General features: G+C 48.3%; 1 protein-coding gene across 1 annotated transcript in view; it reads right to left on the bottom strand.

The window, feature by feature from the left end:
• The window catches only part of LOC138569235 (BOS complex subunit NOMO1-like), a 1,101,991-nt gene that overhangs the window by 540,205 nt on the left and 546,049 nt on the right, over nt 1-15,737 (bottom strand). Inside the window, exon 22 of the mRNA XM_069647049.1 lies at nt 7,983-8,109. Coding sequence (XP_069503150.1) covers nt 7,983-8,109 — 127 coding nt within the window. The remainder of the gene's footprint in view (nt 1-7,982; nt 8,110-15,737) is intronic.

The raw sequence follows: 15,737 nt of genomic DNA, 5'->3' as shown, positions 1-15,737 counted from the left end.
CTAAAGAGGACATCAGGCAACATAGACAGGTGAGAAGGGGGAAACCTGTGACACCTAGTCTCGACCACTCAACTCCTTCTTGGAGACTTCAACATCCACCTGGATGCTTGCTGTCCTTCCTCTGGACTCTTTCACAACCTTTGCGAATCTATTCTCCCCTCTGGCCCGACTCACTCTGCAGGGCATACTCTGGATGTTCTGATCTCCTCAGACCTTCCCCTTTCTATCCATCTCATCACTCCTCTCTCCTAGAGTGATCACTTTCTCCTTTCCTCCCAGCTCACCCTCTCTATCCCTCAGGCCAAGCCAACTCCATCACTGCCACCAACCTTCGCGGTCATGCGACTCATGAAGCGTGTGTCAGTTGAGGCTTTCGCCGCCACTTTCTCACGCCCCCCCCCCTCTTTGGCTGACTCACACCTTGACACAGCCCTTTCCATGCTCCACTGTGCTGTATCCGATACTCTCGATGTTCTTGTCCCTGTCATGTGGATACGCCTGAAGCCCAAAGCCAAAGGCAACTCCTGGTACGACTCAGACCTCGTCACCCTTAAACGCAAGTGCAGGTTGGCTGAGAGGAAATGGCGTGCTTCATGTACATCCTCTACCTACCGAGGTATTGACATCTCAGGACGAGACCTCCATGACCACGATATTCAATCTGGCGAACATTGAACTCACCACAGAACAAAAAGTCTTCTGAACAAAGGGCTTACATTCGTACCGGTCAGGCAAACCGACTGGTACGACCTGGAAATGGAAATTAGAACATTCCTACGCAAAGTTAGACTGCGCACCTTCTTTAAACAACATGAGCTTGACACACAGAAAGAAGTGGAAGACACAGGCCTACACCCTAAATCCACCTTCACCCCTATGGACAATCAAATACCACCGGAATTGGTTACATTTGAGAAATGTATCCTTCAGGATCTCAAAAAATTGAAAACCAAAAAAACTAAACTGAAACACAACTTAACTTGGAAGGAGCGACAAGCCCTCACAACTCCAAAATAACAAAAGCATAATAATCAAACCAACAGACAAAGGTGGGGCGATAGTCATTATGTCAACAACTCAATATAAGCAAATGGTACTTACCATACTGGAAGACCGAGAATGCTATTCTCCACTCCGCAGTAACCCAACCAAAAACCTAGAGCAAGAGATTGCCGAAATAGTCGACTTCGCAATGCAACGCGACTGGGTGACTGAGAAGGAAGCAGCATTTCTGATAAGGAAGGGGGGACGTACACCCTACCCAAATTCACAAAGATCACATCAACCCTCCGGGACGCCCGATCGTGTCAGGTTGCGGCTCAATTTTAGAACCTCTGTGTACGTTTATAGATACTTTCTTACAACCATTGAGCACGCAAACAGATACGTACTTACAGGACACGAAAAACACGATCTCGATCTTTGAAGGCAAAGAGTTTGACCCGGAAACGAGTATTCTAGTGACAATGGACATAAAAGCCCTCTAACATACCTCAGTAGGAGGCCATTGAATGCACACGAGAATGGCTCACCAGAAACCCACTGCAACAAAGGTTCCCAACCAACTTCATACTTGAACTTATGACTCTAGCCCTCACTAAGAAGTACTTCACTTTTGATGGACAGATGTATCTGCAAACAAAGGGCACAGCCATGGGGGCAGCATTCGCCCCAAGTATGGCGATTCTATACATGGCCGCATTCGAAGAAAAGTATGTATTATCACAAACCAACCAATGGAGGACCCATGTGAGTTCCTGGTTTAGATACATAGACAACGTCATCTTCATCTGGCAGGGGGATCAAACCAACCTTACACACTTCTGGCAATGGTTGAACACCTGCAACCAAGAGATCCAATTCACAATGGAACATAGTAATAATAAAATCACATTCCTGGATTTGACGATCCAACACAAGGAGGGGAAATTGGAGTGCGACCTGTATCGGAAACCAACTGACCGGAACACACTACTGCACCACACAAGTAATCATCCCAGCCACACAAGAGCCAATTTACCATACGGACAATTCCTACGGATCAGGAGGAACTGCACTTCGAAAGATGATTTTAAGAAACACTCCAAATACCTCACCAACAGACTCAGGACAAGAGGTTATCCGGTTACAACCCTCAAACAAGCAACAAAAAGAGCACTTAACACAAACAGAGAGATACTATTGAACAAGACAACTTAACTAGACGAAATGAAGAGGATGAAGATAGGCTGACATGTGTAATCACACATGGTATCCACACATCCCAAATGAAGAAAACCATACAGAAGCATTGGCACATAGCCAAATTAAGTTTACCGGACGACCCACCCCCTCGTTTTGCCTACAAACGAGGTAAAAACCTGAAGGAGTCCCTTGTCCATTCACTTTTTCAACCTGACCTGCGGCAAAGAGTGTTAAGACCATTACAAGGACATTACCCATGTGGCAATTGTGCGTCATGCAAATTCACGAAAAAGCTGAAATCATTCAGAATAGGCCCACGAGAATGGCACCTCCGAGACCACACTAACTGCAAAAGTGAAGGTGTGGTATACTGTATCCAGTGCCCATGTGGACTTAAGTACGTGGCCCAGACTATGAGGGCAGTCAATCTACGCATTTCAGAACACCGTTCACGAATAAGGTGCAAGAACATAACCGCCCCATTAGTACTGCATTTCATCGCAGAGAAACACACACCCAATGACCTCACATGGTGGGTACTGGAGAAGGTGAAGGGAGGCCCTGACCCCCTGAAGAGCTTATTACATCGAGAATCTAGGTGGATACACCGGTTGGATACGTATCATAATGGTCTGAATGAGTCCTTCCAACCGAGCCTACTTTGATCTCCCTACACATATAGAGCTGTGCACCCACCCGACCCATGAAGCATACCGACGCAATGCCACCGCAACAAGACACATGGGAATGAGATGCAGTATGCACCTGACTGGGATGTGTGCCAGGTGACATACATACACACGGACAGATCACTGACCGTTCTCACACTTATGTACACAGACGGGACCAGCAGCAATTCCCGCCTTTTGACCATACCGGCTTACATAAGTTATGTGTCCATACGACCCGTACTACCCGACATACTACCCATGTCAGTACACTCAACACGGGGCTCGTACCTCCGTACATACCACTGGCTCCTTGTTGCAAAACCCCTCGCGCCACTAGGACGCACCATTACACGCCCAGAGCCGCTACAATTCAGGCGTCGTCTGTTCCCTAGGCAAAACGTAGACACCAATCATAAAGCACGCCAAGTAATGAGCCCTCGGTTGGTGACGTCGCACCAATGAGCATTCATTTCCCTGCAGTGGTCGCCATAACTACCAGGCGGTGTTCGTGAACACACAAGACTCCTGTGCAGCGCACCTCCAGCTGCAATAGGAGACACGGACCCAGACAGAGAACAGGGATCGTTTTAGCTCCTTCCACAGGTGAGGGACAGCGAGATCAACCCAGCCACTCTCCCTTCTCGTATAAGATAGGGGGGAAGTGGAAAGAGATACGAGCAGTACCACCATTTTACTCTTAGTCCCACTGTCAACTGGAATAACACGTTCTCCTTCCACAGACAGATGCCACCACTGTCTAGCAGGAAGTGGAACAGAGAAGTGGCCTCTCCAGTGCCCCCTTTTCCGACCCCACCATAGCGACCGCAGGTGGGCACAGCGGACACCACAGAATCACGGGTCTACATACAGAGACCAGGAGCCAGGTAATTAGGCATCGCCAGCCGCTCTCCCAAGCATGCACTATCCTTCACCACACAACGGGTTTGAAAGGAGCTGACCAACCCCTTTTCCCTTTTTATCGTGTTTCCCTCCTCTATGTCCCCATGGATCTGCAACATATCCCCAGAGGAATAGAGGACCATACCTATAAGCTCCCCACAGTCTGCAACCACAGCCGTCTGCCACGGGTCCCCTGCGAGTGTCCTGCAAACCTCCCCCGGATCCCATAGGAGGCTTGGAATCAAGATACCGACGACGCCACGAGCACAGCCGGTACCCAGAGCTTCAAATTACTTCAAATAAGCTGCACTTTCAGCTTTTTTAACCTGAGGTAACCCCACATTTCTCTTCTCCCAACTTTTTCTACCCTTGTTTTTCTGATTTTGACACAGGGTCTACCAATTGGATGCCCTGAAGAAGGTGCATTGTACTTTGCAAGTACTTCCAAGCACCGAAACGTGCACACACTACTCAATTTACAGATGAAGACTATGGATAGCATTTGTACCTTTTCTTCACCCACTAGTGTGTAACGCAAATGTTTGTTTAAACACGTTGGCTAAAAAACCAGAGATATCCCTCGAGTCCAATGACCTTGACTTCAGAAAGTCTACTTTGAGCACCGAAGTCACAAGAACTGCTAATAACACTCTGCTCAAAAAAACTAACCTAGTGAGGCCACTACACCTCAGTACGCATGTGACATTCCATTTATGTTCCGTAATTGTTTTGTCTGATTGCATGTCACTAAAAATATATTGTAGGAACTGTTTAGGCAGAATTTATGCCTATCCCCTTCCTACAAATATGTGGTTGACACTAAGAATTTAAAATGCAACACTGATATTTTGTTTTACTTTGGTCACACACTGTTTATATGTGTCACTACAAATTGATTGCTACACACTTGTATCACGTAAACTGCCTTTTGACTATATAAATTGTCTTTTCTAAGATATTTGGTTGTATACGGTCATTTCTCTTTAGTTTAACTGCCACAGGGCCCGAAGCAAGTAGGCATTTGCATAAACTATGGAAGCAGTTATAGACCACAACCAAAGTAGGGAAATGTGGAAAAGTCCCTCAGTAGTCCCCTTGTCAAACATCTGGTGACGATTCATACATAGACAAGGTAGGAACAAGTTTATGCCCCCATTAGTTTTAGGAGGGCTACATACAGCTTGTAAAATGGGAAAGGGGACACCTCTTTTTTGTTGGCTCATGTCCATCCTCTGACAAACTGGCCTGCCACCTGCAATAAAGGCAATACGGTCTCTCTGGCCTCACCAAGAAGAGAGCTCACATCCAAGCCCGCGTCTCTGCGGCATCTAACAACTCGGCAGAACTCCTGCAAGGAACTGGCCAATCCTGCTGCATTCTCTACATATCCTGTCCCTTCCCAGGCCCTCGGCATGGCACTGGCTTCTCATTTCATCTCTAAAACTCAGGCTATCCTGTCCCCCTCTCTCTCCTCCTTTCCCCTTCCTCCCTCTATTCCCTGCCCTTCCTCTGGCCCTTCTTCGGCCACCTCTCCTCCCTCATTCTCTGCCTTTCCCCAGTTCTCCCCAGACAAGGCTTCTAGACAAGTCCGATCTATGAAAGTCTTGTCAAAACAGGTTCATCCCTGTTCCTCCAAAACCACATTGACTCCCTGGCTCCTGCACTGGCTGACTTCTGCAACCACTCCTTCGCCACTGGAGTCTTCCCGTCCGCCCGGAAGCACTCCCTTGTGCACTCTCAAGAAAACCTCTGCCGACCCGTCCTGCCAGCTAACTATCGCCCAATCCCCATCACTCCTTTCCTAGGCAAACTCTTGGAAAAGTTGGTCATCTGCCAGCTCAATCTTCACACTGAATCTGTTGGTTGTCTCCATGATCATCAGTCTGGCTTCAGGGCTGCCAAAAGCACGGAAACTGATCTCCTGAGCATCCGTGAAGACCTGCTCTCCAACCTGGATTCCAACACCCCCTGTTGTCCTCATCTTACTTGATCCCTCTGCTGCCGTGGACACAGTCAACCATGCCATCCTGCTCAACCGTCTCCGTGATAATTTTGGGATCATCGGTCAGGCCCTGGCGTGGCTGTCTTCTTTCCTCTCCGATCGTCCCTGGGAAGTGTCTGGGGGTTCTGGGGGGTGGGCTTGCTGGGCCCAGCGCCCACGTTGTCTGTGGCATTCCTGTCATCGTCACCCCCCGTTTCCGCCGTCGTTCCCCGCGTCTTCCGGGACCGTGTGAACGGACACCAGGTCCTCCTCGTCCGAGGAAGAAATATCCGTGCCCTGGAGCACGGTTGAAGCATCCACTCCCAGCCCCTTTTTTGCATCCTCAGGGTTAGGTCTCGGGTTTAGGGATGGCATCCTCTTCTCTGGTGCATTTTCCACCAGCTTGGTCGAGGTCTCCTGCCTCGGGGGGAGGGCCACTCTGGCCGCCGTCGGGGTCCCCTGGACCGGGCCAGCCCCTTCCACCATTGAGAGGGCAGCCGCTACCAGCTCGATCCGCAGCTTCCCTGGGTTAGCCGATTTCCTCTTCGAGGAGGAGGTGGAGCAATGACTTGAGATGGAGGCAGACGGTGAAGATGAGCGCGCCCTGCCTGTCGCGGTACCCGCTTGCGCAGCGACCCAGACGGAAACGGACTTGCAGTGCTTGGCCTTGTCATGGGCCCCCACGGATGGAGCGCCCTCAAGGGACTTAAAACCTGCTCCTCGGATCGGCCAGTCCTGGGTGAGGCATGCTCCTGTTTGCCGCACGGGGTAGATGCCTTGGCGTTGAGCCACACCGCCAACCTACTGTGATGATTCATGACAGTGCGCTTGGAGAAACTAAGGCAGATTTCACAATCCGCTTCCCTGTGGTCCTGATGGAGACAGTAGAGGCACTGGGAGTGTTTGTCCTCCACAAACACATTCCTCAATCCGCAGCTTGAGCAGAGCTTGATGGGGGATCCTCTCTCCTCCTCCTCCGACATGGTCTGGCGTGCGGTGTAGGCCTGATGGTCTTCTGGAATATTTGATGAAACTCTTGACGATTCTTGACCTTGAGGGGCTTTTAAAGACACCGACAAATGGATCCCTGCTTGCCGGGCAAAGGAAGAATGAGCACACTGGCTCTATTTAACAAAAATCAGAACTTTTTTCAACCGAAAAAGTGCAAAAACGTAGAAAAGCTCTCGTAGCAAAACACGAGGACTCCCAACACTTGAATGTGCAGTAAAAATCAGAAGATGCCTGTCAGAGGAGGGGCTTAGGGAGAGGGCAGTCAGTGGCTGGGGGCAGTATGACCCAGAGCTCAGAGATTGGTTTACAGGAGAAAGACAGTTTGTAAGTGAAAGTGAAGAACAAGTTACTTACCAACTGGTAACGTTCTTTCGATTGGATGTTCCTCCAACATATTCCACATCTTTGACATGTAATGTACACAGCTGTGTAAGCATGTCAAAGATGTGGAATACGTTGGAGGACACAATCCATTCAAAACAGTTTTTTCTTTTACCGAGGATTCCCGGCCTGACGGGGAACGAGCATGTGAATCCATGCAAGACCCCATGCTGGAGAAGTACCCGTTACTTAAAGAACCATTGCTCCTGATGAAGTGAACAGTTTCCCGAAACGCGCAAAGCTCTTTTATGTTGACTGTTGTGGACTTATTAATTTGTCACTGAAAATAAAACATTTTTACGAGAGTAAAAACAGACACATATTTACATTGATTGTATGTGATTTATGCCTTATATTATATACTACAACTCTCTTTTAATACTCATGAATAGCAGGAAGATTGACTGACTGGTTTCAGTATATGAGGTGCGCGAGGGACGGGAGTTTCCATCACTGAAGGACACCTTTTCCTCCCAAGAATTTGAATGCGCCAGATTAAACATCAGATCATAAAAGTGCATTAATATAGTAGTTTACCCAATAGCTTGAGCTAGTTGGACTGATAGTACGTGTATTGCTCATGTCAGTCTCCTCGAAAGGGTCCAGATCAACCATTCGCTTAGCTGTTTATTTAAAGTTGCATGCACAACAAAAGAAACTAGCATGCTTTCTAAAAACGCACCTGGGGGGGAGGGGTCCTTTACCATAAGTAATATTTCTTTGAATTGAAATACTGAAAGATAATTCCACTGACAGACATGTTTAAGGTAAATAAATGAAGCCCGGTTGGGCCATTATTGAAAGACAATTTGCAGCACAAAATAAAAATGTGGGGGAAGAATAAAGAGTTGTACCTCAAAAGTCACTCCAGCAAGAGCAAATGCTTTGAAGTCTCCCACTGTTTCCTGCACCGAAGTCAAAACAAATCCTTCTTTTTTAGCATTTATGCTATACTCCAAGCCACTATGAAGTGGTCCAACACTTAGAGGAAAGATAGAATATTGACAAAAACAAAAAGATGAACATAGTTAAAACTATTGTCCAAATTACAAAACATTTGAGTACAATTTCACAGAAAAAACATTTGTTATTCAACAGATGTAATAATCACTCTAGTTAGTTATAGATTACAAAAGGAAAATACACCAAACAAAATATTCAAACAATACAAACATTGACTTTCATTCACTATATTATTTTGAGGGTATTGTAAATGTATGCTGTTCGGGTTCACTGTAATTAAATGAAACTGCACTTGATGTGAATGGGCTAACACTAGTAAGAATTCAAAAGATGACAAACACAAAACAGATACTCAACAGCTGGTTTGTTTGTGCTTTGCTTTAAAAACAGCCTACAGTCTGAGTCTAATATGTCCTACCTTTTCAAGGCGATATCTCATTGATGTAATCTTGAAGCCTGCCGCTCAATGACAACAGCAAAAGGACCAGATGACACGGTTTATAGACCCACAACAGTCTCAAAAAGATTCCCCTTTTTGTCAACTACATGCCAAACACATAATGTATGTGTGCCCTGCTTTATCAGTAGCCTGATCCGTAGCGCCTAATCTACTTGTGGTGTAGAATAGGTTCAAAGGTCACAAGATGCCCACTCGACAGCTGCAGCACAGGGGCAGCATTTAAGATATGCCCCTGTACCACAACTATGATCATAGTTAACCCATGCTGGTGGAAGGATAAGCTCTTGAGTTCAGGCATGGTGCATGGTACCTCTTAGGATCACAGCTGCCACATCCCAATTGTTATCGCACATGCGTCGGCTCCTGTGAGTCACTGCTGTGGAATGTGATGTGTATTCTGGTCAGCTGGGTGGAAACTCAAATGGCAGGACAGGAAACTGGAGGAACGATCCTCTTTTTTAGGTCTTTGTGAGGGCAGGTGTTAGGGGAGTTTCTCTAAATCCTACTGGTGGTAAGACTTTAGTAAACTATCCCCGTGGTTTGTAGATCTCAAACTCTTAATATCAGTCTGTACTAACTCAGGACCTTGGTAGAGTGGCAGAACAGTCAGGCTTATCTTAAGAGGAATATGTGAGCTGTCGGTAAGTACACTGAACCTTAGTTAGACCTGCACACCAAAGAAACGTACACGTATAATTTATAGACAATTATATGTACACCAGAATCACTTTAAAAAGGTTAGACGTTTACACTAGAACACTTCTAAATAATTGAGAATATACTTCAAAGGGCGCCTTCACTTTTGTGTGTGTTCGCAGTTAAATTTGTAGCAACGTTAGAAAGGGAAAAGACAATGTTATCGTATTATCGGTTATTACGCGCACCTGAGGATTCTAACAGTTCATACGGTAATACATTTACTCTGCAAACACAAATGGTAAAGTCTCCTAAAGGGAGAAAAATGGTTACTTAGTGTAACATTAGCTTGGTTCAAGGTTCTACAGAGAGTTTCTTCAGCCAGTATGTCTTAAGTACAAAAACGCAACCCTAGCTAAAGGCAGTTCGAAGAGGGCTCAAAGTCTTTACAAGCAGCAGAATACAAGAGTACCTGTGGATTTCCTCCAGTTTTTAGTGTTATAGAAGTAGCAAGTTAACAACTAACAAGGGAGACCTGTAAAGGGCTCGATGAAGGGAAACGAGCAGCGGCTTGAGTCGGAGGTAAGAGGGTGTGACCCTGGACAACTCTAGGTGCACGCCAATGCTCTGGAGCGACTTCTTGGAATCAGGTAAGCAATACCCTTTTCCCCATGGTACCTTAGGTTAGAACACGTTTGTGCTGGATGCTCCGCGATGTTGCAGCTCTGGACCCGACCTCCGGATTCCTTGGTCTTACGACTGAAGGCAGGACACTGGACGGGGGACTCTCAGCAACAGTCTTGAGGGAGGACCTGGGGCACGACTTTAGCAATTTATTGGTTTACTCTTAGGTGTTAGTGCCTTTTCAGCAGCACCAACAAAAGACACGGATCATTTGGTCAATCTTATTCGCTTCCTGCAGTCCCACACTCCGATGAGGGTGTCTGGGCAAGTTGGATTGGATCTCTGGAGTATCTTTGTGGGTTCGGCAAAGATTTGGACGGATTCAGCCTTTCCACAACGATGCACTCCAAATGGGCAACGGGGTCAGGCAACTCTGGAAACTCCTACGACCTTGGGAGATGGCTCAATTCAAAGTTCGTCTTGGGACTGGTTGTTCCCACCAGCCAACGGGAAGGAGCCGTCCTCTTCGGAGCTCCTCTGTCTCACAGAAAAAGGGGTCAGGACAGCAGTGGTCACTTCACAGTGTTGCAAAGGGTCTGCAGACGTCTCAGTTTGTCTTATTCTTTGGTTACTTCAGCTTCCAGTGGTTGACTTGCTTTTCACTCCAGAAGCCTCACCTTTTATAAAGTTCCAGCACACACTCCTCTGCAATCTTGTTCTGACTTGAGTGTCGTGTAGACCGATGAGACCTCCGTCCCCAAGTGACGCACAGAGGAACAAATAGAAACCCGCTGTGCGACCCTTGAGGCCACAGGTGAGAGATGTCTTCCCAGATCCACGGAGCCTCTGGAACACCGATGCTGCTGTCAAGAAGGAATGAGGTTAAGCACCAGGCAATCACAATACTGGCAGGTAAACAAAAGAATCTAAAGTGTCTTACCTATCTGGTGTATTGGAGACCCAGGTAACCTAGTAGGGAGGTTCGAGGCTCAGAAAGATACAGCGATCCCTGGAGTGGTAGAACCGCAGGTGAGCGTGGATACGGGTAGGCCACCTGTAAGATAGGGCTTGACTCGGGCGTAGAAGTACAGCAGGATACACAGGGAAGATCCAAAGACAAGTCGATGTGCAGTCCAAAATCCGGCAACAGGTAAACAGTTCCAAGCAGAGGTACAAAGGGGTGTCCAAGAGAGTCCGAGGTAGAGTTCCGTGATCGAGGTAGCAAGGGGTAACGCCAAACAGGGTCCGAAGCCAGCTGAGAAGCAATGATCGTTCTGCCTCCCAGGTCTTTATACTGTGTATCCCTGGGTCATGTGACGTCCACCAAGGTCACGTGAGGAACGTCGCACTGTATCACGTGATTCCGCCCCTTCTGCGATATATCCTCCAAGGCAGTTGCCAATGTAGAAAAGGTTGTAATTGAGCCCGTACACCACAGAAGGTACGGTGTTTTCGGTTCTGTGGGTTCACCGAATCCCTTGAGCCTCGAAGCTGGGGTGGAGATGTTGGGGGAATGTGAGCAGTGTTCTGATGTGGGGAGGCCTGATGTGCTGGGGGTCGCCTAACAAATCTCGCTCAGCATTTAACAGAAAGGTGCGTTTGGCTGTCCAATCTGGACAGCCAGACCCCCCTGTGGGAGCTGGTCCTATTCAGGCACTCAGGAAGACAAAGGACAGGGGGGGGTGGAAGACTCCTCCTTCACTTCCTGCCCAGATACTCTGGAGCCTAGGCAGGGGACACCCAAGGGTTCCCGCTAAAGGACAAGGACACACGGACACACACACGGACACACACACACACACACACACACACACACACACACACACACACACACACCCCCCCCACCACCACCACCACCCCCACCCCACCCCACCCCAGAATGGTAGAAGGGCTAACAACCACCACGCTAGTAATGGTGAAAAAGGAAGGGAGGTCGCAAGTTGGTACTTTGGAGCCCCTATTGTGCACTACCGAGGCTATGGACATAGCCTATGGCATACGAACTGCACAATAGTTGGTAGAAAACGCCCCCTGCCACCAACCATAACTAGGAGATTGTCTATGTGACTAAAAAGTCACAGGAGCAGAGAGAAGGGGGATACTAGGTATTCCTTTGGCACTCCACTGAAGGTGGTGTGTACCAATCTCTCAAACTATAGAGTTTTCGGAGAGATACTAAGTATCTCTCTATCCTTAAGGACGGTAGTTACTCAAGGATATAGAAAAAGATCCTTATAGGAGGACCCCAAGGCTCCCCAGCAACACTGCCCATAAAGGAGCTGTGTGCGGCAGTAGTAAAAACACATATGGCTTTAACAGCTATGGATCAGACAGACTCCATAGAACAGGTAGAATACAAAGAATAGAGTTCCAAAAGACTGAGCCCACAAGAACGAATGAGTGGAAAAGGCTCCACTCATTCAGGATTCAAATAAAAAGGTCCAAAAGTCCAGCAGAAAGTGCTGGGGATCTCACTAGGAGAGGGGATGAAGCAAATAAATGATGAATCTCCCTAACAGCAGGCAACATCCTCTGCCAGAGACAGCCACACAGCAGGCCGCTGTCCTGGAATGTATCAAAGGAACACACCCATTCAAAAGGAGTAGCCTCAATCCAGGGTGCTGCATCTCGAAGTGCCTTAGTTCTCAGTGAGAAGGGCAGGGGTAGAATAGAAATGGCAGGAGTGCTCTGGAAGGAGACTTCCACCATCTTGTTTCAGTGTCCAGTGATAACGTCGCCTGGGAAATGGCCGCCAGAGGGTGACATTTCCCAAAAAAATTCACCATCAGTAAAATCAAACACTTTCCCTAAATATTCTACGATTGGAGTTTATAATATAATATAAGCCTCCTAGAAAATTTGGGTAAAGTATTTTAATGGTCGCTTTTTCCACACGCCATTATCGCATAGAACCCTTGTTTCTCCCTGCCTCTCTTTCTCTTTCCTGTGCCCTCCACTTCCACTGGAGCAATGCACTTAGGGTGTAATATCAGAAGGACAAAGTCCACTCCGTTTAAGAGCAGGGAATGGACCACTATGGCAGACTAGCTTTAGCCCAATCACCTGAGGACTTGTGTCTTTAAAAGAATTGGTCTCTCACCTCTTCAGATTCTCTCAGATCCTCAAGACTCGCAGATTTGCTCTGAAAGAACTCTCTGGACTTCCTTTGGGAAAGTTGTACTTTCCAAAGCCCTCAGCCTGAGGTAAGGAAGGAGCCGTCCAAGGCAGAAGGAAGATCTATCCCCTCTCCACCCCCATTGGCACATCATAAGTGACCGCTTCTGTAGACTAGGGTCTACCACTCTGCACCAAAATCTCCTAGAGCTCGGAGAGCAGACCCTGAACTGAACCATCATGTCTAAGTCACCTTGAGTGGGACTCACAGCATCCGGAGGCCCAGACCAGCAGAAGCTCCCTGTTCTACCACACCAACCCCGTCGATCGGTTTCCTGGCCCTAGCTAAGCCAGTCACCGGATGGGTCTGAATTAACTGCTTGACCCAGATCTGAATCGCTGGTGAATCACACGCTAACTCGGACCAGCAAGCCCTCAAACTGGCACCTCATCAACGTACACATTGACTACCCCAAGATCACTACTTCGACGACCGTCGCCCGCCCACTAGAATTGCTGGAGCGTCACTCATCGACCCCTCCCGGCAGCTAGAGCCCGACTCGGCCTGGCCCAACTGCAAAGCGATCCTGGCGCTGCCCAACCTGCATCTTTGAGAGCACCCCTTTGACCGCACAGAGCCACCGCATTTACCCCTACTCGACACATGCTTGCAGCTCGAGCCTACACAATCCAATGTGCCCGAATTGAGCTTGATGCGCTCCCATCTGACACCGGGTCTGACTCAGCAAACCCACCAAAAACTGAATCCAGGTAATGTTGACCCTGAACTGCCCCCTTGGTCCACTTGGGCCCTAGAGACTGGTTAGATAATAACTGCTCCTATTTTACCAGTGACCTATCCTTTTTGTGGCTAGTAACTTACCTACCATCCCTGGATCTACACTCCAAGTGCTACTTTTTTTCTCAGTCTGTCGCATCTTCTCTGTTCTTCCTTCGTGGAGGATTTTTGTACAGTATTTTCTATTTGTTCTGCTGGAGATGGTGTGTTTAATTTTACTGTGTTTGGGTGCCTACTGGTTCACCTTCAAACGACTCGTAATAGCATAGCCTTCCCTTGCTCAGGTTACCACAAAGAACAAATTACTTACCTCTCAGTAATGTTCTTTCTGATGGATGTTCCTCCCACAGATTCCTCAACTACGATAATCCTATCCCCCGAGCAGCTGTTCTCTGAAACATTTATGCCGCCAGGGGATGCTGCACGGCTCTGCATCGGCTCTGTCCACAGCCTCTACGCGCCCTGCGCCGTACATCACATTGGGCCAGAATATATTGCGGTGCCACGCCCTGTGAACTCAGCTCTACCCTTTTTCCCCTGGCTATCGGACGCTGAGGGACTGTAGAACCGATGTTATACTAGCTTTCCGTAAAGAGGAGCAGGTAGGGAGGGTGATGAGGAATCCTTGTGAGGAACATCCAGCAGAAAGAACATTACCAAGAGGTAAGTAATTGGTTCCGCTAATGGATTCTTTCTGCCCATGTATTCCTGATCTACGGTTGACTTCCAAAGAAGTGCGTAAATCTGGAGGAGGGAAGAAGCAAGGACACCACCTAAACCAGAAAACTCTGGAGGACTGCCCTACCAAAACGAGCATCCAGTCCCCGCAAGGGAATCCAAGCAGTAATGCTTAGCAAACAAGGCAAAGAAACCCACATTGTAGCCTGGCAAATGTCCAGGACAGGGCGCGCCCCCCATCCCCTCTGCAGGGCAGAGGCGGTAGCCACTCCTCTGGTCGAATGAGCTCCAAGACCATCAGGGACATCCTTTCCCAGCCAGATCATAGATTTCTGAAATGCAGAGAATGATCCACCTTGGCCTCTCTTGGCCCTCTTCCTGCAAGGCAAAAAACCTCGGGGTCATCTTCGACTCCACACTCTCCTTCTCTTCTCACATTTCTGACATCTCAAAGAAGTCACACTACCAGCTGCACCTCCTCAGAGGTATTCTTCCTTTCCTCTCCTTCCCCCAGAAGCTCACTGTCCCCAGAGCCCTGGTTCTCTCTAAGCTGGACTACTGTAACAGCCTCCATCTAAATCTGCCTGCCTCGACTCTCCGTCCTCTGCAACTCATCCAGAATTGGACTGCGAGACTTGTCCTTGGCCTCAAGCCCAGGGACCATATCTCTCCAGGACTGAAATCTCTGCACTGGCTCCCAGTGGCTGCGAGGATTAAGTTCAAAACCCTCTGCATTGTCCACAAGGCCTTCTGGGGCCTGGGGCCGAAATACCTTCAACTCTCTCTTCTTAAATATCTTCCTTCTCGAGCACTTTGCTCATCCACCACCAACTCCCTCAGGGTCAGCCACTTCTCCAAGAAATGAGTTGGGGGTAGATCTCTCTCCTCGGCTGGGGCCTCCCTCTGGAACAGCCTTCCTGCCTCCCTGAAACTTGAGGAGAAACATCTCCGGTTCCGGAAGCACCTCAAAATCTTCCTCTTTGCTTCTGCTTTCTCTCCCCCTCTCCCCTGCTAAATTCCTGATTGAAACTGCATTGAATCTGCACTGGGCCACTCTCACTGTTCTCGGTCGCTGGCCCAACCCTTGCACCCTGCTCTGCCTCCTTGGCAACCACTGCACTGCGGGACTGTCTCTGTATCCCTACAGCCCCCCTCCCAGCACTTGTCTGCACTTACCTTGCACTTGGCACCAGCTGGCCCTTATTTATCTTGTTATGCTACTACCCCTGTACTGCACTTTCCCCTCTACCTTTCCCCTTGCACTTTCCCTTCCCCTCGTCCCATGCACTTGCGTGAACTGAATGACACCTGGCCTAATAAGATCGTTGTCTGTCT

This window comes from Ambystoma mexicanum, chromosome 2q, assembly GCF_040938575.1.
Source record: "Ambystoma mexicanum isolate Mex_15411 chromosome 2q, UKY_AmexF1_1, whole genome shotgun sequence".
In the NCBI taxonomy this organism is placed as follows: domain Eukaryota; kingdom Metazoa; phylum Chordata; class Amphibia; order Caudata; family Ambystomatidae; genus Ambystoma; species Ambystoma mexicanum.
The sequence above is the reverse complement of the archived record's forward strand: the minus strand, read 5'-3'. Positions and strand labels throughout refer to the sequence as shown.